At 53.0% G+C, this 23,112-nt stretch overlaps 10 protein-coding genes across 10 annotated transcripts; 3 read left to right on the top strand and 7 right to left on the bottom strand.

Annotated features, from left to right (window-relative positions):
• Positions 1–1,000: 1,000 nt before the first annotated feature.
• On the bottom strand, positions 1,001–2,155 carry QC762_502110 (uncharacterized protein; the record flags this gene model as incomplete). Its single annotated transcript, XM_062890636.1, has 1 exon — positions 1,001–2,155. The coding sequence occupies one exon, from the start codon at positions 2,153–2,155 to the stop codon at positions 1,001–1,003; it is 1,155 nt and encodes a 384-aa protein (XP_062741530.1).
• A 401-nt stretch (positions 2,156–2,556) lies between these two features.
• Positions 2,557–3,392, bottom strand: QC762_502120 (uncharacterized protein). The gene is made up of 2 exons (XM_062890637.1): positions 3,023–3,392; positions 2,557–2,966 (listed from the first exon to the last, which is right to left on the bottom strand). Exons 1-2 carry the CDS (start codon positions 3,132–3,134, stop codon positions 2,629–2,631), a joined length of 450 nt encoding a protein of 149 aa, XP_062741529.1. The 5' UTR covers positions 3,135–3,392; the 3' UTR covers positions 2,557–2,628.
• Positions 3,393–3,598: 206 nt separating this feature from the next.
• QC762_502125 (uncharacterized protein) lies at positions 3,599–4,289 on the bottom strand (the record flags this gene model as incomplete). The annotated part of the gene is made up of 2 exons (XM_062890638.1): positions 3,599–4,152; positions 4,214–4,289. The coding sequence occupies 2 exons, from the start codon at positions 4,287–4,289 to the stop codon at positions 3,599–3,601; spliced, it is 630 nt and encodes a 209-aa protein (XP_062741528.1).
• Positions 4,290–4,770: 481 nt separating this feature from the next.
• Positions 4,771–7,159, bottom strand: QC762_502130 (uncharacterized protein). Its single transcript, XM_062890639.1, has 3 exons — positions 7,131–7,159; positions 6,570–6,946; positions 4,771–6,502 (listed from the first exon to the last, which is right to left on the bottom strand). Exons 2-3 carry the CDS (start codon positions 6,697–6,699, stop codon positions 4,959–4,961), a joined length of 1,674 nt encoding a protein of 557 aa, XP_062741527.1. The 5' UTR covers positions 6,700–6,946; positions 7,131–7,159; the 3' UTR covers positions 4,771–4,958.
• QC762_502140 (uncharacterized protein) lies at positions 6,975–9,404 on the top strand (the record flags this gene model as incomplete). Its single annotated transcript, XM_062890640.1, has 2 exons — positions 6,975–7,936; positions 7,998–9,404. The coding sequence occupies exons 1-2, from the start codon at positions 7,160–7,162 to the stop codon at positions 9,402–9,404; spliced, it is 2,184 nt and encodes a 727-aa protein (XP_062741526.1). The 5' UTR covers positions 6,975–7,159.
• Positions 9,405–9,583: 179 nt separating this feature from the next.
• On the top strand, positions 9,584–11,209 carry QC762_502150 (uncharacterized protein; the record flags this gene model as incomplete). Its single annotated transcript, XM_062890641.1, has 4 exons — positions 9,584–9,873; positions 9,935–10,475; positions 10,540–10,921; positions 10,983–11,209. The coding sequence occupies 4 exons, from the start codon at positions 9,584–9,586 to the stop codon at positions 11,072–11,074; spliced, it is 1,305 nt and encodes a 434-aa protein (XP_062741525.1). The 3' UTR covers positions 11,075–11,209.
• Positions 11,210–11,548: 339 nt separating this feature from the next.
• Positions 11,549–11,704, bottom strand: QC762_502160 (uncharacterized protein; the record flags this gene model as incomplete). The annotated part of the gene is made up of 1 exon (XM_062890642.1): positions 11,549–11,704. The coding sequence occupies one exon, from the start codon at positions 11,702–11,704 to the stop codon at positions 11,549–11,551; it is 156 nt and encodes a 51-aa protein (XP_062741524.1).
• A 792-nt stretch (positions 11,705–12,496) lies between these two features.
• Positions 12,497–15,204, bottom strand: INT6 (eukaryotic translation initiation factor 3 subunit E; the record flags this gene model as incomplete). Its single annotated transcript, XM_062890643.1, has 3 exons — positions 12,497–12,845; positions 12,926–14,723; positions 14,791–15,204. 2 exons carry the CDS (start codon positions 15,202–15,204, stop codon positions 13,803–13,805), a joined length of 1,335 nt encoding a protein of 444 aa, XP_062741523.1. The 3' UTR covers positions 12,497–12,845; positions 12,926–13,802.
• A 358-nt stretch (positions 15,205–15,562) lies between these two features.
• On the top strand, positions 15,563–16,390 carry img2 (54S ribosomal protein img2, mitochondrial). Its single transcript, XM_062890644.1, has 2 exons — positions 15,563–16,134; positions 16,192–16,390. The coding sequence occupies exons 1-2, from the start codon at positions 15,616–15,618 to the stop codon at positions 16,240–16,242; spliced, it is 570 nt and encodes a 189-aa protein (XP_062741522.1). The 5' UTR covers positions 15,563–15,615; the 3' UTR covers positions 16,243–16,390.
• Positions 16,391–16,838: 448 nt separating this feature from the next.
• On the bottom strand, positions 16,839–22,874 carry QC762_502190 (uncharacterized protein; the record flags this gene model as incomplete). Its single annotated transcript, XM_062890645.1, has 3 exons — positions 21,009–22,874; positions 20,765–20,892; positions 16,839–20,079 (listed from the first exon to the last, which is right to left on the bottom strand). The coding sequence occupies exons 1-3, from the start codon at positions 21,360–21,362 to the stop codon at positions 16,839–16,841; spliced, it is 3,723 nt and encodes a 1,240-aa protein (XP_062741521.1). The 5' UTR covers positions 21,363–22,874.
• Positions 22,875–23,112: the final 238 nt, after the last annotated feature.

Raw genomic sequence — 23,112 nt, 5'->3', positions numbered from 1 at the left:
GACATACGGCCCACCACTGGGAAGGTTACACCACCGCTGCCCGGAGTTTGAAAGATTCATCTACAGCCGCTGACCAAATACCAAGAAACGCTTTTCCATGTGCCGGCGGAAAAATGAGCTTGGATCTGCAGTTTAAAACCGAGGTGGAAGCTGATTCAAGAGCAAAACTTACCGCTCATCACAGGGAGATGTTCAAGACGTGCAGCAGTGCGAGGAGGTGCAAGCAACCTGTAATGCGAGAAGTACGAGGTGTTGCGTGCCTGACATCTGTCAACCCAGAAATTAGAAGCAGCAGGTGTTGTCCCACTCGCACTATCTACATACCGTTTTTGGTAACCTTGGTGGGCTCTTGACTCAATCTGCACACCGAACACCCTTGCCGGAACCCCGAGTCATTACGAAACTTGGGCGGAGTTTAGTTGATTTAGACTTTGGGAACGCCTCAACCAGTCGAGGCTCCCAAGATGCAGCCAAGGCAAACGTACAACCGACGACTACCATGCTTGCCTATTTTATTGTTTAGCATATGGCACACCGCCCGGAAGCTTTGTCACCGCTAGTTTGAGGCTTACATTCTTTGAAGGAGGCATATGGCACGGTCAGAGCGTCACGATGCATATGTTGACCTCGAACAACCAAAACACACAAAGGTTGTTCTAAGTCAGAGCATGTGGATTTTACTGGGTCATGACCGGAGCTATCCATACGGATATGCTGCAGCACGCGGTCTTTGGGCTCACAGATAACCCATCACAACCATCACAAGCGGCCACACGACCACGAGGATATTCGCAACTTCACTATGATATGGCACAGTCTGTTTCTAGTTGAGCTGTGCCAGATTCCTGGATCCATAATACCGCCGAAAGTCAGCGGTTTGTACAGCAGCGGCGTACGTCCGTTCCCGGCACTGAATACAGATTTCAGCGATACACTCTGACTGGCTACCCAGCTACGAAGGGTCAAGCCTCTGTGTACATGCAGTCTGACGATCAAGGGTCTACTCCGCAGCCTTGTGATCATCCCCCCAGTTCCCAGCCATCCGTCTTTTCACTTTTTCCACGTCATCCAATCCAGCCTCAACAGCAGCTTCATAAGCCAGCCTATAGACACCGATATTCTCTGAGAAGAGCGACCGTTTGTCACACCAATGGGTCAGGTTCCGAATCCTTTCACTGCTCACCCATTGGCTCCAGCCAAAAACGAGTCCACAATTATGCCCAGAAACCGCTTCTGGCAGCTCGTCTTGAGCTAGACCGAACCTCGCTCCGTGTCCGAATCCATACTCCTGCGCTAAGGCGGCGCCTACTTCGCGCAATGTCTCATATCTCCTCCCAGAAATGTTGAAGACTTTGCCAGCGATTCTCCGTCTACGATCATCGTCCGGTAGAGCCGCCGTCGCCAGGGCCACGTACCCTTCACCGCAGTCATCAACGTGAACTCCATGCATGATCGTCCCCTCATCTGACGTGAAGTCCAGGGTTCGACTCCTGATATCATCTTTCCCGAAGGCACCAGCAAATGCCGCGGCATAATCGAACGCAGCGCCGTAGTAGCTCCCGCTGTATCCAAAGACAGGTGTAGCCCTCACCACGGCAGCCGTAAAGTCGGATCCTTCGGCACCGGCCACCTCAAGAACGCGCAACGCGGCGTCCATCCGGCCGCGGATGATGGGGTGAGACTGAAGCGGTGAGTCTTCCGAATGCGGCGTGAGGCTCTTTTCACCGTGTAATCCTGTCGTGCCGTAGTCTTTACAGCCGGACGACCAGAGGACGAAGGGGCGAACCCCGTGGGAGGCGGATTCCGAGGCCAAGTCCTGGATGAACGCCAAGAGGTCAGACCAGTGGGCTGCTTCGGTGGCTCTGGAGGGTTCGGTGCAGGTGACGATTATGTCCCAGACAGGGCTGTGGGACAAGACAGCCGTGCGGACCATGTCGGGCTCGGAGAGAGAGCCGATGATGGGGATGACTTCGTTCATTGCCAGTTGGTGGGCGGCTGATTCGCGGCGGATGAGGCCGTGGACTCGAAAGGAGGTTGGTGGAGCGTTGGTTCGTAGAAAGGCGCTGCAAATGGCAGTTCCAAGGTAGCCATTTGCGCCGATGACAAGGACGTTTAGGAACTTGGTTGAAACTGGTGCTGCTGACGGGTTGGTCATGACGCCGAATTTGGTGTTGGTGCGTCGAAGGTGGATGGTTGAGTAAGTTAATTGTGAAACAAGGGAGATCGGGGCGGCTTATTAAATGGGAGATGTTAAAGATGACATTATCATGGGCTGACAAATTCGGAACCATCTATTTTGTTGATGCTACCTATGACCAACTGGTACACATGGTGGAGTGTCCAAGCCGTGAAGCGTCGGCCAAGCACATGAAACTTGCCTAAAAGGGGGAACCCCAAGGTGGCTGTGCAAAACCTTAATGGGACGTCCCTCGTCGTATGGATCACAAAGACGTCGGGAAGATGAGATCTCGGATGTCTCACGGCTTTCTCTCCATTCGCCTGGTTGGAATAAATCTCGGTCCAAAATCTCACCGCCCGAGATCACTGCTATGACTAAACCAACCAATATACCACATGCAATGCAAGGTAAATTGATGCTATCGATGGCACATCCTGCGTGTCCCTTTCCTAATGCGAACCAGCTGCCTCCTCCGCAGCATGCTTCGCAGCCCCCTCGGGATCATGAGCAACAGCCTCCACCTCGATCCTCATCCCTTCCAAGCCCAACTTGTTCACCCCAATCGCCGTCATAATAGGCTGATGATCCGGCATCCACGTCCTCAGGTTGCGAACCAACGCCTCAACCGCTTCGTCGTCAATGATGGTAAGATACACACGGATTTTGTACACCTGGCACCACCCCTTTCCGCCAGCGGTGCGAAGGGCTAGATCGACATTCTTGAACGCCTGGTCGAACTCGTCGGACAAGCTCTTGTGGACTTCGCTTGTTTCGGGGTTCCAGCCGCCTGTTTTGTCGCTGATTAGTTGGTGAAGAGGGTAGACCAGATCTGAGCAATCGTACCTTGACCAGAGCACTCAATTTGGTCTCCGATACGCACAGCCTGGCTGTACCAAAGCTCCTGACGCTTCTCTTCGCCAAATCCTTTGTAGCAAAAACACGGAAGGTGGGACATTTTGTGGGAATTTTGGGTGGAAGACGGAGTGGTGTGTGAGGAGGATTTGGAGGGATGCAAACCTCAGCCGTAAGTAAGATCAGGATCTTGTTATTATTCTTTCCAGCAGAAATGACGGAGGGGTTGTGTGTCTCAGAGTGACAAGCGGGCGGTGTAACTCGAGCTCGGAAGCTGGCCGCTTTTGGCACGGGCCGGGTCGGATTCAGTTGGAATGTCAGATAACCCAAGCGCAAACGTCATTGTCGGAGTGATGTTTAGTAATTGTTGGCATATGCACATCAGCATGGGAAAATTTGATCGGGATGATGTTGACCAAGTTCAGCGTTATAGTTATGTCTTGGACAGAGTGGCAGGTGGTGCAGCTTGGTACTTGTGACAAACAGAAATTGGAGTGCTGTAGGAAGAATTAATGATTTCTATGTACAGTATATGTCTATCTAAAACAGCCTTACCCCAAAGCTGGCCTAAGTGCTCAATGTTTCAAGCTTTTGGTCTCTTCTCCTTGGAATGAGCGCTGGATAATCGAACACGTCCTTCTCAGGCTTCAGCGTCCGATTAAACTCATTGTAGACATACCCAGCACCAACAAGACAGACCACTGTCGCGACAAGCAACCCCCCCAAGAAAGAATACACTGGTTCCACCCCACTGAACGATCGCCCATTTACCCCTTCAACAGGCGCTCGCTGAAGTAATTTCAACCCAAGCAACGCAGCACCGCCGATCAGACAGGACAAAAACATCCTGGAATTGAGCACCGATGTGGCCTTCACAATCCACGACGACGACCCCTTACCACTAGCAGACTCTGCAACAGGCCTCCCCCCACCCGTGTTTGTCTTGCTCTTGGCATGGCGATACCCAGCGAGCTCCCCAACCCTAAACTTTTGCATCGTCGTTGTCGCATCATCTCCATGCCCAGCGTAATCGTACGGCTCGCTTGCGTCAGTGCCGGCGCATTCGAGAAGGACGTCAATGCCGCCAGGGTGGTCGGCTGCGAATGAAGTCAGGTCGTAGACTGCACTTCTTGTTAGCCGTAGGTAGGTAAGGGGGAAAAAAGAAGAGATATTTTGACTTGCCGTATCCATGAACTGCCACCCAGAGGTCTTTGGCTGTGTTGTGCGTCTGGAGGTGTGCGCTGGTGATTTGTGCCATGTTGGCAATGCGGGATCGACGATATGCTGTGCAGCGCCTAGGCTTGGAAGGATAGAATAGGGAAATGATTTGGTTGCTTACTACATAGGTATCAACGGCATTTGCGGTCTGAATCCACGGGGCAATGGACTGCTTGAGGCGGTTATTGACAGGTACGGCAATGTCGCTCTGAGCCACACTGGGTTGTCGCACAGCATTGCAACACCTGCACACTCGGAGCGTGCCAAAAGCGGACAAGAAGCGAACGTCCGAATCTGTATTTGTCACTTCCCCGAGCAGATCCAAAGTTTCACACCACATTCCGATGAATTCGGCCGTCGCCAGCAAGGAAAAAGAGTGTGAGGAAAAGTGGGGCAGCCATTCAGGGGTCGGTGTGGATAGGGGGAAAGGTAAACAAACCCCTAAATTAGCTCAGGGGTCAGTGCCAAGGACAATGGTGAGCTGGTGGGTGAGAAGAGCAACACGCAAATCTCCAAGATAATTTGTTTGAACTCAAAAACAATAGTTTCCATTTTCTGACGCCTTCGCTAAGCTATGATATTTCCCAAGTGTAGCGGCTGCCCCTCTTCGTGTGACGAATATGTCTATGATTACAAAGAAACCAAGTATGAACATGAAGTCAACGAAAGCAAACACGCCCCTTCGAAACATAGAAAAATAAAACCCTCATTACTCAGCTCTCTTTGATGGCCATTCCGTCCTCCTCGTGGCACTCGCATAGAAGTTGAGTGGCCGAGTAACCAGAAACTCTGGGTCATAAACAACAGCTTCCGGTGACGCATCCTCAAACTTGTAGTTGTATACCAATTCAGCCAACACCATCTTGACCTCGGCCAGTGCCAGATTAAACCCCACACATCCTCTCTTGCCCGCAGCAAAGGGTGTGTAAAGCCCCTTGCGAGCTGCCTGGGCAGCAAACCCCTGCTCGAGCCACCTGTCTGGGTCAAATTTCAATGGTTTGTCCCAGTGAGCTGGATTCTTGTGCAGGCTTGGAAAGCACGTCGTGACAACGGAGCCCTCCGGGATGAAGTAACCACCAGGCAAGATGAGATCCTTCTTTGCGTTTCTCGTTGTCTGGAAACTTGGACTGTGGAGCCGTTGCGTTTCTTTGATGAAGGAGTCGAGAAACTTCATGGCATGCAACTGGTCGTAAGTCCAGTCCTTCTCGCTGTCTGCCCCATGGTCGACAAGCTCTTGCAGGAGCCTCTCTTGATTGCCTGGATATTTTACTAGCGCATAGAGACTCCATGACAGTAGCGAGGCACTGGTAGTGAAACCAGCACCCAGCACCGCCACAGTGTTGGCCAAAAGCATCTCCTCAGGTAGTCCCTGGCCCTTGTCGTCTCTAACCAGGCTGAGATAATCAGCAATACATGTCGCTTTCAACGACGCAGTCGGATCTGATAGCGACAGCGTCTCCCCGTCAGGTGAAGCACATTCCCTCAGGGCTCTGGCAATCTCCGCCCAAAGTTCATCGCGCACTGCACGTAGTCGGGCTGCATCCCCAAATGGCAGTCGTCCGTACCAAGCGGGGCGCAGCGAGACTTTCTTCATGAGGTGCAGATATTGCCCAAACAGCCTGATTGGTAACGCCGGCGGTGTGTTGACCGCTTTGAAATGCTGCAGGTCCTGCCCGGCTACTACACGCCAAATAACCTGGCCGCCCATTTTGAACATGTATTGATAGACGTTGAATGCAAGGTCTTTGGTGGAGAGCTCATCAAGGACGGGGAAAATATCCCGCGCTGCTGCTCTGATGAGTGGTGCATGGTGAGCTATGGCGCGGGGTGACAGTGCAGGTGGAACAAATTTGTGGCTGATGGCAAAGGCAGGAGATGCTGTGTCACAGGTGAAGAGTGCATTCTGCTCGCTGAGGTAGTACAACGGGTGCGAGGGGTTGGATGTTGCTTTGGTGAAGAATTCTCCCTCGAGCAAAATGTGTCGTGATATTTCTGGGTCATTGGTGTGGTAAGTTGTTGTTCCCATGTTTACAGTCTTGATCATGGGCCCATATCGTGAAAAGAGTCTGTCGAAATTTCCAAGGGGGTCGGGATACAGCTCATAGTGGTTACCGACGACGGGAAGCGTCTTTGGTCCGGGCGGAATGCGGACCGATGAATCTTGGGAGCCTCGTAGCTCCACCGGGCCATCACAAGACTTGACTTCTTCAAGAGAAGTCAGCGTTCCTATTGTGGGGCTAAAGAAAGTGATCGCTGCAATGAAACTGTAGTTAGCATGCAGTTATCTCATTATCCCTTGCTGTAATTTCGTAAGACTCACACGTTGCATCGACAAATCCAAAAGTCCTCCCCAATTCACTTTTGAGTTCGTCGAGTGTCTCCATCGTGGACATGTCGACCTCGTGGCAGTGCCCCTGAATGAGCGTCCCGAGGTGAAATTGTTGCTGCATGACTGGAGCTTTGGCGGTAGCCTCTATCGTGATGGTGTTTTCGCGATGCAGGTAGAACTAGTGATCGTCACTTTGCTAAGGTGGTGTCGAGTGAAACAGTTCTTCTGCATGCAGTCTACCGTTGATCAGCGGCAGATGTAGTGAAACTGACGTGGTGGCGAATCAAGACGGCGGGCGAAGCAGCTACATGGCCAAAAACGGCACCGGGCCGAACTTGACTGATTCGGAGATAGTTAAAATGAGGAACCTGGAAACTAACCATCGACTAGTAAGTCGACAGCCATGTAAGTTATCAATAGAGGCCCAGGTTATCTTTGGGTCAGACTAGATTGATGCACTGGTGCTGTAGAAACCATTCTCGCTGTCCAAAGTCAACACTTCGACAAAGCATAAACACTGATACATCACGAAAGCCAACTAGGGTATCATACCTGACGATTTCCACCATCCTTGTCTGAAGATGTGCGGCATCACAGCCAGCATTGCCCTCCCGCGAGGCAGGCTTGATTCACAGCCTGCCGTCGCCAAACAAACCCCTCCAGCACACAATTCAGCTCAGACAAATGACTCAACATTCTCGGCTGGTCCCATTGAAAAGCAACTTCGGTCCTCCATCGACATCCTGAATCATCGTGGCCCAGATGAAGCCGGAGTCTGGATCAGCCAAGACAGCAGCATTGCCCTTGGTCACTGCCGCTTATCCATCAACGACCTTTCTCCCAGCGGCTCTCAACCCCTTGTCAGTGATGATGGAAGCATCCATGCTGTCGTAAACGGGGAGATCTACGACCAAGATAGACTGTGGGAGGAGTGTCGCGAACAGCATGGCTACCAATTTCGAGGAGAAAGCGACAGTGAACTCGTGGTAGCCTTGTACAAGATCCACGGCGCTCCTCATTTCTTCAAGTACTTGCGGGGAGAATTTGCATTCGTCTTGTATGATCGCCGTGAGGGGAAAAGAAGAGTGATCGCTGCTCGCGATCGGTTCGGTATCAAGCCGCTGGTGTGGACTATGTCGAACGATCGACTCTTGATCGCCTCAGAGGCCAAGGCTTTTTTGCCTCTGGGATGGAAGGCCGAGTGGGACGTTGATGCTATCGTCAGCGGTGGGTGGATGCTTGACGACAGGACCCTCTTCAAGGGAGTCCACAAGGTCCTTCCTGGGCATTGGCTTCAGGTGACAGAGGAGAAGGGGATCGAAGATCAAGTATACTGGGACGCTGAGTATGAAGATAAGGTCAGTAACAAGGATATCGCCGTTTGGCCATTCTTGCGGGAATAGTGCTAACACATGGTAGACCAAAGTCGAGACAAGGCCGCTTGAAGAGATGGTCGAAGGTGTTCGTGAAAGGCTGGTCGATTCGATTCGTCTCAGGCTGCGCGCTGATGTCCCAGTTGGCATTTACCTGTCTGGTGGCATCGACTCGTCAGCTGTCGCTGGTATCGTCACCCACCTGGCAAAGACGGAGCATGTAAAAATTGGAGACCGTGCACCAACCACTCCAGTCACCTGCTTCAGTGTTCGATTCCCAGAAGAATCCGGTTATGACGAGTCCAGTATCGCAGAAAGAACAGCAAAATGGCTTGGGGTTGAAACCATCAAAGTCGATGTCAACGAGGCACGTCTGGCAAGCGACTTTTCCGACACCGTGTGGCATTGCGAGCATCACCACTTCGACCTCAACACCGTGGCCAAGTTTGCTTTGTCTACGCTACCTCGAGATCATGGTGTCAAGGTCGTTCTCACGGGTGAAGGAGCCGACGAGCATTTTGCTGGATATCCCTACTTCCCTGCCGAGTTTCTCTGCGAGCCAGACCTCGCGCTGCCAGATACGACACTCAGCTCTGACAACGAGCTTCGCGAGGCCATGAGACAGACCACGGATGCCGAGATGAGAGCCATCTGGCGCAATATTGGTGCTAACCAGTACGACGGCCGGCTCGACCACCCCTCGCTTTCCGACGCGAACGCCCGGGGTATGGCTGAGAGTATCCTGGCGTGGCATCCCACCCAGGGCCTCTTTGCACCCTGGGTCCAATCCAAGTTTCAAGACCTCGACTGCCGGGCCACGCTTATTACATCACACCCAGCTTCTGTTCGCGCCAAGATGCGAGGGCGCTGGCACCCACTGCACACTGCCCTGTACATGTGGAATAAGAGCTGTCTTGCCAATGTCCTTTTGTCGTGTCTGGGCGACCGGACAGAGATGGCACACAGTGTTGAGGCACGTACCCCTTTCCTGGATCATCACTTGGCCGAGTACGTGAACCGACTTCCTCCCAGCCTTAAGCTATCGTACAATCCCGCCGAAACAGCCACGCCAAAGCAAGGAGAAAAGCAGGGTCCCCTTTGGAAGACAGCCGGCTCTGGTCTTCACAGTCTTACTGAAAAATGGATTCTACGTGAGGCGGTAAGGCCATTCATTACCGATGAGCTTTACCGACGGAGAAAACACCCTTTCCTGGCACCAACCAAATGGCCTAAAGGGGGTCCTTTGCACCGCATGTTTGAGACCCTCCTGACCAGACAGGCAGTTGAGGGCCTCGGCTTTGTGAACTGGGCCGCAGTTGAGCATGCACTGCAAAAGGGGTTCGGCGACCATGCTGATCCGAAAGCGTTCCGTACTCTGAGTTATGTGGCCGCATGGGTAACGTTGGGCGAGAAATTCGCGGTCGGACAGTCAAAGGTGAATGGCTCCGCATAAGGACGTATAAGCCGCTGGTCACACACCACAGGTAACCAGCGGAAACGGCCAAAATTGGAAATCACCGAGATATAGGTAGACGCGATAGACGCTAGAAGGGTCACATTAGAATGCTGCATTGTTTTAGCTAAGACATTTTCTCATGCAGCTTGCGCAAAGACAAGTTCCACAGCGTCAAGATGATGCTGCTCAGACTGGTAACCCTCGCGACATCGCTGCTTGGTCTTGTTACACCGGCATTGACGATCCCATCACCTGCGGCTCCCTTTAAGGTTAAACCATTTCGGGTAAACCTTTCGAAGAATGTTCCTCACATGCTGGATCTCATCCGGTCAACACAGCTTCCGGCGAAACCGCAGTATCCAGGGATTGGGTCTTCCTTCGGGATTGATCTCGACGCTCTCAAAGCACTGAAGCAAGAATGGCTTCATGATTTTGACTGGGAACGAGAACAAGCGTCTATCAACAAGTATGTCTGTCTCCTAGAACTAGCTAGCCCAAAGGACTGATACATTTTTATTTTTTTTAAGATTCCATCATTACGCAGTGACGATTGAGGGTCTCCAAATCCACTTCATCCACGAAAAGTCCAAAGACCCAAACGCAATACCATTGCTTCTATGCCATGGCTGGCCCGGCTCGTTTCTAGAGTTTCTACCCATCATCAAAGACCTGACCCAACAAGCAAGAACGTCCACCGGCAGAAATGTCTCATTTGACATCATCATCCCTTCACTGCCCGGGTTTGCATTCTCATCATCCCCGCCACAAAAATGGACGTTGGATGACACAGCACGTGTGTACAACACGCTCATGACGAAGGTCCTTGGCTATGAAACCTACGCTGTCCACGGAACTGCTCATGGCGTGGCTATCTCGTTTACTTTGTACGATGAGTTCAACGCCACAGCAAGAGCTGCCCATCTTGTGTTTATGTTCTTTCATCCTACTACCCCTGAGGAGATTTCAGCGAGGAATATTTCTCTTTCGCCGCTGGAGCAATTCGAATTGCAAAGGTCGGTGGAATGGGGTGTCAATGGTATGGGATATTTTGTTATGCAGACAACCAAGGTTAGTAAGGTAACTTGCATTATTGGATGACTTCTACAACAACTAACTCACGTCTGCCATACAGCCCAACACAGTTGGCTTGGCCCTACACGACAACCCTGTAGGACAACTAGCCTGGATAGGCGACAAGTACATTGACTGTAGGGTAGCCCTGACACAGGCCGCTGGCACATCACTGACATTCTTCACAGGGTCGGACCCAAGAGCCGGTACAGCCCCATCCATATTAACGACAAACGAATTGTTGCGTTGTGTTTCACTCTACTACCTCACGGGGACATTTCGATCATCGATATACATCTACGCTCAAGATCCGGGTGCCTTTGAAAGAGTGCCGAGACGGGCGAGGACGGATGCGCCGCTTCTTGTGAGCTTCTTCAAGTACAACACTGCTTTTTGGCCTCGGGAGGTGATTGCAATGGTTGGGAATCTTACCGAGTATCGAAGTAAGTCTTTGTGTCTGGAACCGTTCTGCTGATGCTAGATCAGATGTTGACAGCGTGGCAGATCATGATTTTGGAGGTACCTTTGCCGGGCTGGATAACCCGCCGGCTTTGATAGAGGACTTGAGGGAGATTGGAACTGACTGGCAATATTGAGACAGCGCATTAGAAAATTATATGCTTGGGTGGCTTTGAATCCGACAGCTATCAGTCTGCCGTTGACAAGAAGGGGCTCGATAGAAAACAAGACCCTAACAATTACCTAGAAAGCTTACCTATAGTCCCCCACCGTCTGGAAACCGTCTTCCGGATTAGAAAGAATCAAAGTCTCGTGACTATCTATTACGGATGTTCTATCCTGCCCCAAATCATCCGCTAGTCTATCGATACGAAATTACTGTCGGAGGTCTTTCGATCAAAGAGGGCCACTAGTTAAAAGATTTGCCAGACCAAAGCTTGGATGGAGATACTATGCTATGTTCGCTGGCTAACGATCCCTTTTTATTAGTTCTTCGCCTGCTCGTGATTACGTATTTTATGGCTTCGCCTGCTGGCGATTACGGTGTTCTCAACTTCGCTTCCATGCTTACCGTGCTGTTTATTTAGATGCTCAGACAAATTTATTGATGATCAGATAATAACATCGCCCAATCGAATATCGTCGTCATGTCCGGAAACTTCGGGTGATGGCACACCTCCGCTGATACCCACAACAAGACATAATCGGATTTTGACATAGCTGGATAGGAGGTCGCGGGCAGCATTGGCAGCGTTTATAGTGCCCATCCCAGCGAGAATAACGAGGACAACATCATCTTGGCCAATTCTCCCTGTCCTGCATTCATTCGAGTCTTTGCCTTGGGCGATTTCCATTCGTCATGGTAGATATCTACTTGAGAAGAGTGTATGATCTTTGGCCAGTTGTAGTTGGTATTTGCATTCAATCGACATGTTATGTTTTCGGCAAACTGAGACTTGGGACAATTCTTCAACCCCGACGGCACACATATTAGCCACCACCCACCACACACATATTAGCCACCACCCACCACACTCACGCACACCCCCACTCAACGTGACATTTCAAACACCGAGCATGATGTCCACACTCCCCGCTCTCACAATCGCGTTCAAACAACGTATACGGCCCCTCACCACAGCAGTGCTAAACCCCCAGTTAAATTTAGCATACACTCAGCAAAACCTGTACAAACAAGCTTACGCAAAACCAATACTCCCCACACTGGTAGTTTTCATCGCCCTTATCCTCCTCAGGTGGCGTACCACCCTCCCCTTGACGACCGGAAGGTACCGGTTTGGCCTTTCTCAGTGACCTCCTGACCGCGTTCCGTATCTGTGAGCGAGGCATGACAAAACAGGACTTGTTGGGCTGCAAGACAGAAGGCAGAATGCTTTTGAGGCGATCGAGTGTTGAGAAAAGTGTGACTTCCGAAAGTAGGGGAAAGCAGAGCAGAGGGATGGAAACAGGAAGCTGCACGGAAAGATCGCTGCTTGCCTCAATTCGGTGAGGCAGGTAGGTAAGCATGGCTGTGCAACAGCAGCCACTGTCATGAAGAGCCAAACGTGGCATGCCTGGATGCCTATCATTGTGTATTTCTCAAGTGAGGAACTATCCGCAAGTTTCTGACTACATCTCACAGGGCCATCTCATCAAATAATATGCAGTGATGCATAAAGCTGAGATCTGTCCCCGCACGTACACACCACAACAAACATCTTTCCAAACACTCTACACAATCCAGCAACACGCCCTCCTCAAAACAAACCCTTCATCAAGTCCCCACGATCAGGAACGAGGGACCCATTCATTTTGAACAATACACTGCTCGCAAGGCCCCACATGCTGGCAGTGAAGATCCAAACAAACAGGTGTTTGCTCGTTATAAGGACCTCCGCCGCATCGGTGCTACGGTTGTTTTAGCATCATCCTCAAGTCAAACCCGCAGATTCGCCCGACGGGCAGGGTTGGAACGGAAAAGGTCTTACGCAGTACCAAAGTTTAACCCGGAAATGCCGTTCAGGGGGCATTTTGATGTCTGAAGGGACGATGATGTTCTAGAAGTCCTTTTGCCTCTTGGGAAGACTAGAGTCAAGGACGCCGAGAAACCGGCAATGAAGGTGGGGGAAGAGGAAGAGAGGGGAAGCACGTCGTGGCAAGAGACTCTTCTAAGTACGGTAGAGAAGACCAGGCTCTGCCTTGGCACAATGAGACGAGAAGAAAATGCAGGTCTGCGTGAGCAAGTGCGGCAAACGCTCTTCATGTGACCGGCTCCGGCGAGTGGTGGTCTACCAGTTTTTATGGCGGTTGAAAGTGCTGAAATGAGACGCTGGGAAATGGTGTCATTTCACTTCTTCTTGACGGAAGGCTGAGGCAGATGGAGTGAAGCGAAATATCCCAGAAATGGCATGAAAGTCTGTCTCCTGGACATTTGCTCGCTCCTATGAGAAAGATGACACCGTTTCTGGGCTGCTCATCAAGCCTTGAGCTTTTGTTACAGGGCCACACACCAGAAGAGCTTCATTCAAAACAGTCCATTAAGCCATTTTTGTCAATACGCCTGATAATGAGGTATATTACATCGCTTCCAATTCCACTGTGGTAAACCGTGAGAGCAATGCAAAGACATCAACCATTTTTGCTTTGTCTCCTCCTATTCCTCACCCAGAAATGTCTAGATTGACGCCGCGCCGCCTCCCCACCTGCCAAACCCGTGGAGCTCCCATCTTCTCTCTCCGGCTTTCCGGATGGATGATGAGAGAAATTCCCCCATTCTCTCTCTCTTTTGAAGGGGTAACAAAAGCAAATGTCATGGTCCCGGCATCTCCTTCTACAGCAAGCACATCCTCAACCATCTGCTCTCCCTTATGACCTGCCACCAACCGCAGAAGTCAAAACCTGTGTCCGGAAGAAACCGCCCTTTGTCTTCTCAATCACCTGCTGGTAGACAGAGGTCGGTGGGTGGTTCATGACAACTGTGCCCTCCTTGTAGTCAATCTTGGCGTCCAACCTGGTGTCGCGGATCAGGTTGACAATCCACTTCTCGGCAGCCTCGGCGTTGAGACCCAACCGTGCGCTGAGGTCGGTAAGGGAAATACGGGCGTGGATCTTGCAGTAGCTCTCGAAGATGAGATGTCTGGCCGAGTCGACAAACTCATCAGCATGGTTAAGAAGGAAGAAGTCGCCGCGGAGGACCTCCTCAGCAAGGACGAGCTGTTGCTGGGCCTCCTCGAAATCGAAGTCGATGCAAAGGGCGTGCACAAAGCGGGTAATGGGGTCTTGGTACTCGTAGGCCTCCTGCTTGACGATGCGGACAATGTCCTTCATCTGCTTCTGCTGGACCCCCATGTTCTTAGCCTTGGTGCGGTTGGTGATAACAGCCACGGCAAGGTAGCGCAGGATCCAAGGGCAGTTGGCCTGGATGGTGTTGATGTATCCGGCGTTGAAGAAGAGGTCGAGGATGGGCTCACGGGCCTTGTCGTAGTTAAAGAGGGGGAAGAGAGCCCAGTGGATGAGGGAAGTCCGGTGTTGCAGTTGGGCGAGGGGGTTTTGCGACAGCTTCGAGTCGATAACTTCGCGGACCTTTTGAACCTCCTCCAACGCCGACTCCCAGCTCATGGTGAGGATCTCGCAAGCCAGTCTACCCCATGTGGCGTAGGCGACCTTGTCGTTGTCTGTGGAAAGGACGCGGAAGCGGTAGAGGGTCTCAGTGGCATCACCGTAGTTACCGCAGCTATACTGAAGGTTGCCCAGGTCGAAGAGGGCGTTGACCATGTCGATGGTGACCTGTTGTCCAACCACTCCAGTCAGCATCACAACTTTCCTTCCCAATATGCACAGTACCAAGTCTTACATCGTGCTCCCGCTTCAAGAACTCCAAGTTGGCCACCTTGTCGCTTCGGAGGGCATTAACAACGTCGTCGCGCTCGAGGAGCTCTGTGATCTTTGCGGTCTGTTGCTCGTATTTCTCCAGCTGGCTGAAGACCTGCTTTTTCCTCTCGGTGTACTCGGCGGGGGCTTCGTCGAGGCCTTCGAGCTCGCAGTACAGGTTGGCGACGTAGTCGGTCATGTTGGTGCGCTTCGTGAGCGCAAACTTGGCCTGTGTGATCTGGCGCGCCTTGGCTTCATCCCTGACCTGTCCATCCTCGTCAACAAGCTGGCTGGCGCTGAACTCGAGAAGGGGAAAGATCATGTGGCGGTCGAGGTTGGGGGCGAGCTTGTTGAGCAGGTCGTACTCGGACCCGCCGCTGGCGGTGGTGGAAGCCATGATGGTGATGGGCTGTGGTGTCGTTGTTATTGTGATGAGATCCTCCGAGTTGAGAGTGACGAAGTCGTGAAAAATAATCGATTCCGTCGGTAGGGGGCGTATCGCAGGTCTCGGTCGGTCGGTCGATCGAGGGGCTACGAGGACGTGGTCGGGTACTGGCAGGGGGAGCGAAAAGAAGAGCCGAATTGACAAAGCCGACCAATTTTCAGTGAGGGTATCTTTCGCTCTCTTTGGTGGGGTCAAAAATTGCAAAGTGCGATGCTCCTCCAGTGGGCAACCCGCATTGGGAAGAGATGTGGTCTGTGCGCCTCAAGCTTTTGCTTTGACATGCCCCCGTCATGTCTGTGTCCCCTCCAAACTGTTGCTGGCGGCCGCCGGCCATTTGTTCCGCCGAGCACCGACCATTTTTCGATGCAGCAGTCGCGAAGAGAGCTTCGAGATAGCATCAGTACGACAGCCACTTGCGACGACGACCACCACCACAATCCGGTCCGTTTGACCTTGCTTAACCTGCCCACCCGAATCACCACCCCGAGTGTGCCTCACCAGAAACAACAACACCACAACATCACAATGCTTCGACCAACCCTCCTCCCCTCCCGCCTCCTCCGGCAACAACCAACCCTCACGCCCCTCCTCAGACAGTTCCTTTCCACAGCTCCCAGCCAACCCCAAAAACCCTCCCCATCCCCACCACAATCCCTCCCAAGACAAAGCCAAAAGACATACTTCCCCTTCGTCCTCGGCCGCTCCCGCACAAACAACTACTCCGTCTACCAGGACGCCAAGCGCGGCGGCAATTTCAAGCTCACAATCATCAAAAAGATCGAGGGGAACAGGATAGCCTTCAAGCAGGAGCTTGCCAAGGCGCTGAATCTGTCGCCAAACGACATCAGAGTCAACAGTTTGACGGGGCATGTGGAAGTTCGGGTGAGTTTGCATCCGACAAAAAGACGAGTATGGGAACGCTGATGCTGAGGGAAATAGGGGCACCATAGGTCAGAGATTGTTGCTTTCCTGGAGGAGAGGGGGTTGTAATGGGTGAATGCCGGGAGACGGGAGGCCGTGTATGATATCAGGAGGCCAAGATGCGGTTCTGGAGATGGAAAATGATATACCCCCATGCTGGAGGACGACGGTAGTTGTATGATACAATCTAGGGTCCATTGAACCTCAAGATCGGTCAGTGACCGAATTTTGCTGCAACACACCGCCGAACATCGATCGACGAGACGATAGTAGTACGACATGCAAACAAAGCGACAAAATGTTCAATACGCCTCACAGTTTCAATACTGTGACTACCTATGTAAACCGCCCCTTAACCAGTCCTACCACACCTATCCTTTTTTTCCAAATCACACCGAAATAAAGATCCATACAACACATATCATACCAATCGTTGGCTGCCCCTGTCGAAAAGTCGTTGTCCAAGACCCCCCTCACATATAGACGCAAAACAAGATCTCTCTTTCTATCCAGATGAGCCACTCAAACATGACCCAAGCGCCCAAAACCACGCTCGCTCGCTAAACTAACGCCGAAAAAAGAGTACCGCCATGAACAACACACTTTTCAAAAAAGGGTTGATAGGTTACAACAACATATACAGAAAACTACCCAATGAGGATGCTTCAGCGGACCAGGCGGGCATACGCGACCAAGTCAGTCAACATCCCTTCCACGGTCCATTCCCTGGCATGCATCTGCAGAGCCTGCAAGACACTTTCCCTCGCCGGCAGGATCTCGGGCGGAATACCGCTCTCACCTGCTGGGCGGTGGGGGTCCCTAGCCTTCTCGCACAACCTCCTGATCAAGTTGATGCCGACCGAGGAGATGTAGACGAGCTCGGCATCTCGCTTTGGCGGGCCACGCCCTGGCCTCATAACCTGGTTTTCGTACAGACTGCTGATTTGCCGGACGAGCGCATACAAGTTCTGCGCAAACCCATTACCCGAGGCCAGCCATGATCGCGCCACTCCGCTGTCAAACTCCGGCGCCAGCCCGGCCATAATGTCGGCAGCGAGGAGACCTTGCATGATGATGGGTTTCCGAACCTCGACGAGCGGGGGCAACGGGTGGCGAGGTTCCTTGGTGCAGTCGGGAATAGGGGCGATAGCAAGCGCAAAGGCTCTGGTGAGCAGTTCGCAGGGCGGAGACGTGTTGAGCATAGACTCATTCGTGAAGATGGCCTTGTAGTGTGTCCGATTCGGTTCGTCCCGCGCGAGTAGTTTGGCCAGCGAATCAACGGCGTGTGGGAGATAGGGGTGCGACCGAGGGTCGTAGACTGAAAAGTACAGCTTGCCGTTCACCATCGTCGGGGGTGGATTGGGTGCAAAGGCGAGCAGAAATTGCAACAGGCAAAAGGCCTGTTCTCGCCCTGGTATTTCAATCGCACCAGCAATGTTGCTGAGTAGTGTGACCAGATCCTTCATGATATCCAGTGTGTTTGCGTTGCTCCGAAGCAGCATTTCGCGTGTTCCCATGTATCTAATGACCACGCACAACAACTTGATGACGGCTTCATCGGCGAGAGCCGGATGGTTATCATCGCGCCAGGACATGTTGCGGAAGATAGTTGTGATGCATATGAGCCTGTCAGCCGCGCGCTCAAGGTCATACTCCGAGGAACCATGGACCGGGATGCTCTTGACGGTAAGCCTATCGATGCGACAAGCCCGGACAATATCCTCATAGGGCAAAATAACAATCTCGTTGGACGCCTCCTCCGAACTTTCGGCGAGTAGCTCAATCTGCTCTTCTGCGCAGTCTACTAGCGCCTCTACTAGCTCGGGACAGAACTTGAGTTCAATTTGAGGGATCGGGATAGTGTTGGTCGGCGCGAAAGAGTGGAAGTCACTGGCCGTAATCCTTGCAAGGACATCGAGGGCAAGCCGAACTTCGCCATGAATGCCGCTTTGGAGACTCTTGGTGATAGCATGGAGATCGACATTCCCGAGTTCATAGGCAGCTGGCAGGTCGATCCTGGCGTTTTGGAGCTCCTCGCCAACCTTGATCAGGCTAGCGTCAACTCCTCCATATGATATGTGTTCCCGAGAAGACGGCATGTACTCCTCGGGATTCGTGGCAAAGGGGGCGGCAAACTTGGCGGTGCCCGCCAATTCCTCAGCCATTCCCTGATTTTCTGCCTGCGCCGAGCCGGGGACAGACATGCTGCCAGGTTTTCCTTGGGCAGGAGACTGCATAGAAAAGTCCTCATTCGTGGGCGTGGCCTGTATGCTTCTGGACAAGCTGTGGCGCTGTTGGTGGGTCTGGCTAGGCATCATGGGCTGTTGACCGTGAACCGGGAAACCGTTCATGCCGGCTTGCTGTCCACCTGGAGGCTTGGCTGGCGACGGCATCGGACCTTGCTGGAGTGGTGATGGCTGACCGGGCTGCATCATCTGCCCCGGCATCTGGCCAGGAGGCATAATCTTAGTAGGCGTTCCTGGGGCCATCTGCGGAGCCTTCTGCATCCCTCCCTGCTGCATGCGCATCTTGACCATTTCCTCATACTTGAACAGCCACCGCTCGTAGATTGCTTTGAAGTGGGAGGGTGCCGCCGGTACTTGCTGCGGGTGGATATTCAGGGCCATGGATACCTGGACCCAACCATTTGATTGTGTGACGGCACGGTATCCTCCAAATTTCATGACTGCGTGGAACAAAGCTTGTAGATCGATAGGCTGGTTCCCAATGGTGGGAACCGTTTGGTCCATCACCTGACCGCTCGAGGCAAAAAAGGCGCGGAGTTGATTTAGAAACTGGGCTGGAGGAACCTGCCTCAAAAACTGTTGTGCCGGTATGCCTTGTTGGGGCCTCATTCCTCCTGGTGGCATTTGTCCGTTCGGAACACCTGGTCTGCCGGCCATCATATTCCTCTGCTGAGCTTGGTGCTGAACTTGAGCCTGGACGTGAGCTTGGGCTTGGATTTGAGCCGGTGTCAAGTTTGCGTTTGGAGCAATTTGCATCATGTTCTGAGCATTGATTTGCTGTTGTAGTGACCGCTGCTGCTGCATCTGCATTTGATACAGAAGTTGCTGCTGTTTTTGGGGATCCATTGCGCCGCGCCCTTGGCCCATCTGTTGCTGCAGCATCATGTTTTGCATCTGACCCGCCATTGGATTTTGCATTTGCTGAGGCATCTGTTGTATTTGCTGGGGAAGCTGACCTTGCATCTGGGTCATGTGCTGAGCCATCATGGGGTTTCCCATGGGATTAGGCGACGGCGACGGCCTCGCAGGAGATTGGGCCGTGAATTGAGGATTAAAGCCTTGTGGAAAGGCATTCTGTTGCATAAAAGCCTGCGGGTTTCCTCCGTGCTCAGATGGAACCGGCGACGTCTGTGGGAATTGTTGCGCGGCAGGCGAGAATGGATGGGGAGATGCGGTCGACACCCTCTGTGGCACACTGCCTGGCCGCATCTGGTTGCTCATTATGGGAGACGGAGTAGCATTGGCCGAGCCGTTTTGCTGAAGATGAGGGTATGGGGACGGCTGGCCACCTTGTTGTTGCGCCATGCCTGGTGGTTGATAGCCCGGAAACGGCGACTGCTGGGGTGTCTCGGCGCGTGAGGTTGGCAGCATGCCGGGTGCCTGTCGCGGTGACTGTCCGATGCTATCTTCTCTGGGACGAGCCCGTTTCGATGGGATGACTGAGTTGGTCTGATACATCGCGTTCGGAAAGGACGGCGAGGCATTGCGCATCGGGGTATTCTGCATGGCGAGTTGCTGGGGGTTCGCGAACTGCGGGTTGAATTGGGCGGGATTTCCCATAAAGGCCGAAGGGTCCATCATGACGCCGGCAACAGCAGCCGGGTCGGCGATCGCAAAGCCGTTGCCATTGTGAGAGGGAACAGCGCCGTCGTTTATCCAACTCATGGCGGTCGCGATGTGTGATGGAGGCTCGGGGGGAAGGTGGTTACGGCAACGAGGACGGGAGAGTCGCACCCATCAGCTTCAATGAAAACCCTTTGCGACCGGCGGTTAGCGACGACGTAATTCGATAAAAGCACGTGCCAGTCAAAGGGAAACGATGGAATAAAGATGCAGAGTCGCACGGCAGAGACTTTTCGCGATGGAGCAAGTATCAGTCGCGTCGCGGTGGGTGGTCGGGTATGGCAGAGGAGTGTGTGTGTGCAGTGGGTTAAAACGGGGCAGGGACACCGGATTCTGGCTGGCGCTGGGTGCAGGGCTCTGCTGCTTGCGTGTGGTGCGGCAGCCCGGGGGGGAGTGGTGCTGGGTCCACCCAAGCGAGCAGCAACAGGGCCACAGAGAGGGAACAGCAGAGGGTGGCAGCAGCAGAAAAAAAAAAAAACCCCAGGACAGAGCCTGCCCGGAGTCGCAGACTTCTTGCGACGGCCTGAGCTGCCGCTGTCGCAAATGCGATGGATGGATGCCGATTCGGGAGCACCGTCGGGAGCCAGCAACCGGGCTCCGGAAAGCCAAACAACCGCCGGCTCCAAGCAGGACCACCTGCCCGAGCAGCAACCACCAGGCGGACACCGGGACACGGGGAAGGAATGAGAAAGTGGAGGCCATACGGCCAAGGTTTGACGTACTCGAAACTAAGAGTCCGGAGGTTGATGCTGGAGCCGCGAGAATTTTTCGCCGTCAGCGCCTCTCGGGTGGTCACCCAAAGCTCGAGACTTCCACAGTCACCACCACGAAGTCCCGGCTTTTGCCAGACCTGCAGCTCGAGGCGTGGAAAAGGCACTCGTCGGGCTTCTGCTATAAGGTTCGGAAACGAATCGGCAGGCCGGGGGTGGATAGGGTGGATGAGGGAAACAAAAGGGCAGGTCTTACCTCAGTACCCAGGTCGCGCGTGCTTGTCGGATGTCCACTGTCCAGTGGTGCTGTGCTGTGACAGAGCGCACGCCGCGAAAAGGAACGCTGGTTGCTTTTCAGCCGGACAAACCTTGGGGCCCTCCTGAAACGGCCTAGTCTTGCGGGTCCATCCCGCTCTCTATGACCAATCAGAGCCACAGATAAGGCGCGACATCCAAAACAGTGGCCCGTGCACCGTGTGTTTCCACCAAAGGCTCTGTCTGAGCCTCTGACGCTCTGGCCGTTCACCATCATGGCCAGCGTTTTCCAATGGCACCTCACAGCCCTGTCAGCCGTTTCTGACAAGGTCATGAACAGAGACGCCTTATGCATCGAAAGTGATATTCCTTGGCTTCAGAAACCAGGGAAATTCTGGCCGTCCAATATCCAACAAAGCGTCACACTTTTCGAAAGCCAGAATAGGAGGTGAGGGTGTTTTTGCTGTGTGCTCATGGTGATCTTGACATCCTGGGAAGGGTCTCACGATGCTCGTGCCATGGTTGTTGCGGGAGCGAGCTCGAGGAGGATGAAGTATAAATGAACGGGCATGTTTTCCGATGGGCAGCCATGTCCCTTTATACTCAGGGGTAGCCGACCCGGTGACAGAGTGGTGGATGGTTGGCGTTGAAGTCTTGATCATGATGGGACAGAGATGCTGATAATGGGTGGATGGGCTTTGGCCCGACCAGCAGCCAATCGCTCCACAGTCAAACCCAAAGAGCAGCACTCGGTGACGGAAAAAAGTCACACAAATGAGGAGAAATCCGTATGAAGAGTGTCGCCAGAATTGAAAGAGTCCTCATTGCCGACGCCCAAGATGTACCGGCGCCTAGATTTGGCGACTCGCTTGACCGCCGACAGACCGCCGCACCTCCCGCATTGCTGCCCCGCCGATAATCACCGCATGACTTGGACTTGGCCCAGCAGTCGTCTGGTGCCTGTTTTGCCGCACATTCCAGCCTGAAAATGACAACAGCCATGCTCATTCCCTTTCTCTCTTGCAGTTGTCGAACTGCCAGCAGAGGAGGTTGTCGCATGTTTGATGGCCCAGTCCTGTCTCATTCAGGCCGTTTCCCAGGGCCCCGGATTTGAGCGAAGTGGATTGGGGTCGTGGAGGTGATCCTGGCCTGCCCGCCCTGGGTGGTCCTCCCACCCCTAATGAGCCCATGCTCGTCAATCCATCCAGTGCTGGTCGTAGTCGAGAATCTGGTGATGATGACATCGTTTCTCATTCCCTCTCCCTCAGTTTCCCAAACCCCCCACGTGTCGCTGGAAATGTTGTCGTTGTCATCTTGTTATTCTTGTGCTGCTCCCACTGGCCGTTTGCACTAACAGCGCTGGGTCCGTTCTGGGGCAAAGGGACTTGAAGAATGATAGCAACGCCTTGTTCATATGGCAGCAGAATCAGCAACAACGCTGTAAAACAATCCAGACGGTGGGAAGGGGAAGAAAAAAAGGGCAAAAATGAGACGGGAAATGAAGCAGGAAAGGAAACGAAGGGGGGAGGTGGGCAGTTGGCCATTTTATTGTCGGTTGACCTTCAGCACCAAAGTCACTTTTACAGCCAGGCACTAAAAATTCTCCGACCAGCAGACCATTTGACAGGGCATCGAACACCTCCACCACCCCAGCCCAGCCAAACTCAAATGCTTTTGGTACCTCTGTCCCAGTCCTCGTCCCCGTCCTCGTCCTCCATTCTTCCGTCTTTTTTTTTGTGTTTCCCACGAGGCACAAGAGCAAGACACAGATTGTGGCCGGGCGTGGGTGTCCATAGCGTTGATGTGATTCTTGGTCGTCACCACCTACCTATCTGACCCCCCCTTTCCCATTCCAGGTTCCCCCTCCCCTCTTCTCCTTGACGGTAGATCCGGGCAGCCTGTCCCATCCACTCCGAACTTTTTCCTTACTGCGTCTTGATTGCATGTCCACAGTCACAAAGATTTCGCTCCCGTGCCTTGTATTGTTTCTCTTTCCAGCGAGGTGGTACACTACATAAGTTGTTGACTCGTCAAAGTGCTCTTTTTTTTTGGCTCTTCGTAGTCCCCCGTGGCTTTTCCCCCCTCCTCGCCCCCTCCCCCACATT

This window comes from Podospora pseudocomata, chromosome 5, assembly GCF_035222375.1.
Source record: "Podospora pseudocomata strain CBS 415.72m chromosome 5, whole genome shotgun sequence".
Taxonomy (NCBI): Eukaryota; Fungi; Ascomycota; class Sordariomycetes; order Sordariales; family Podosporaceae; genus Podospora; species Podospora pseudocomata.
The sequence above is the reverse complement of the archived record's forward strand: the minus strand, read 5'-3'. Positions and strand labels throughout refer to the sequence as shown.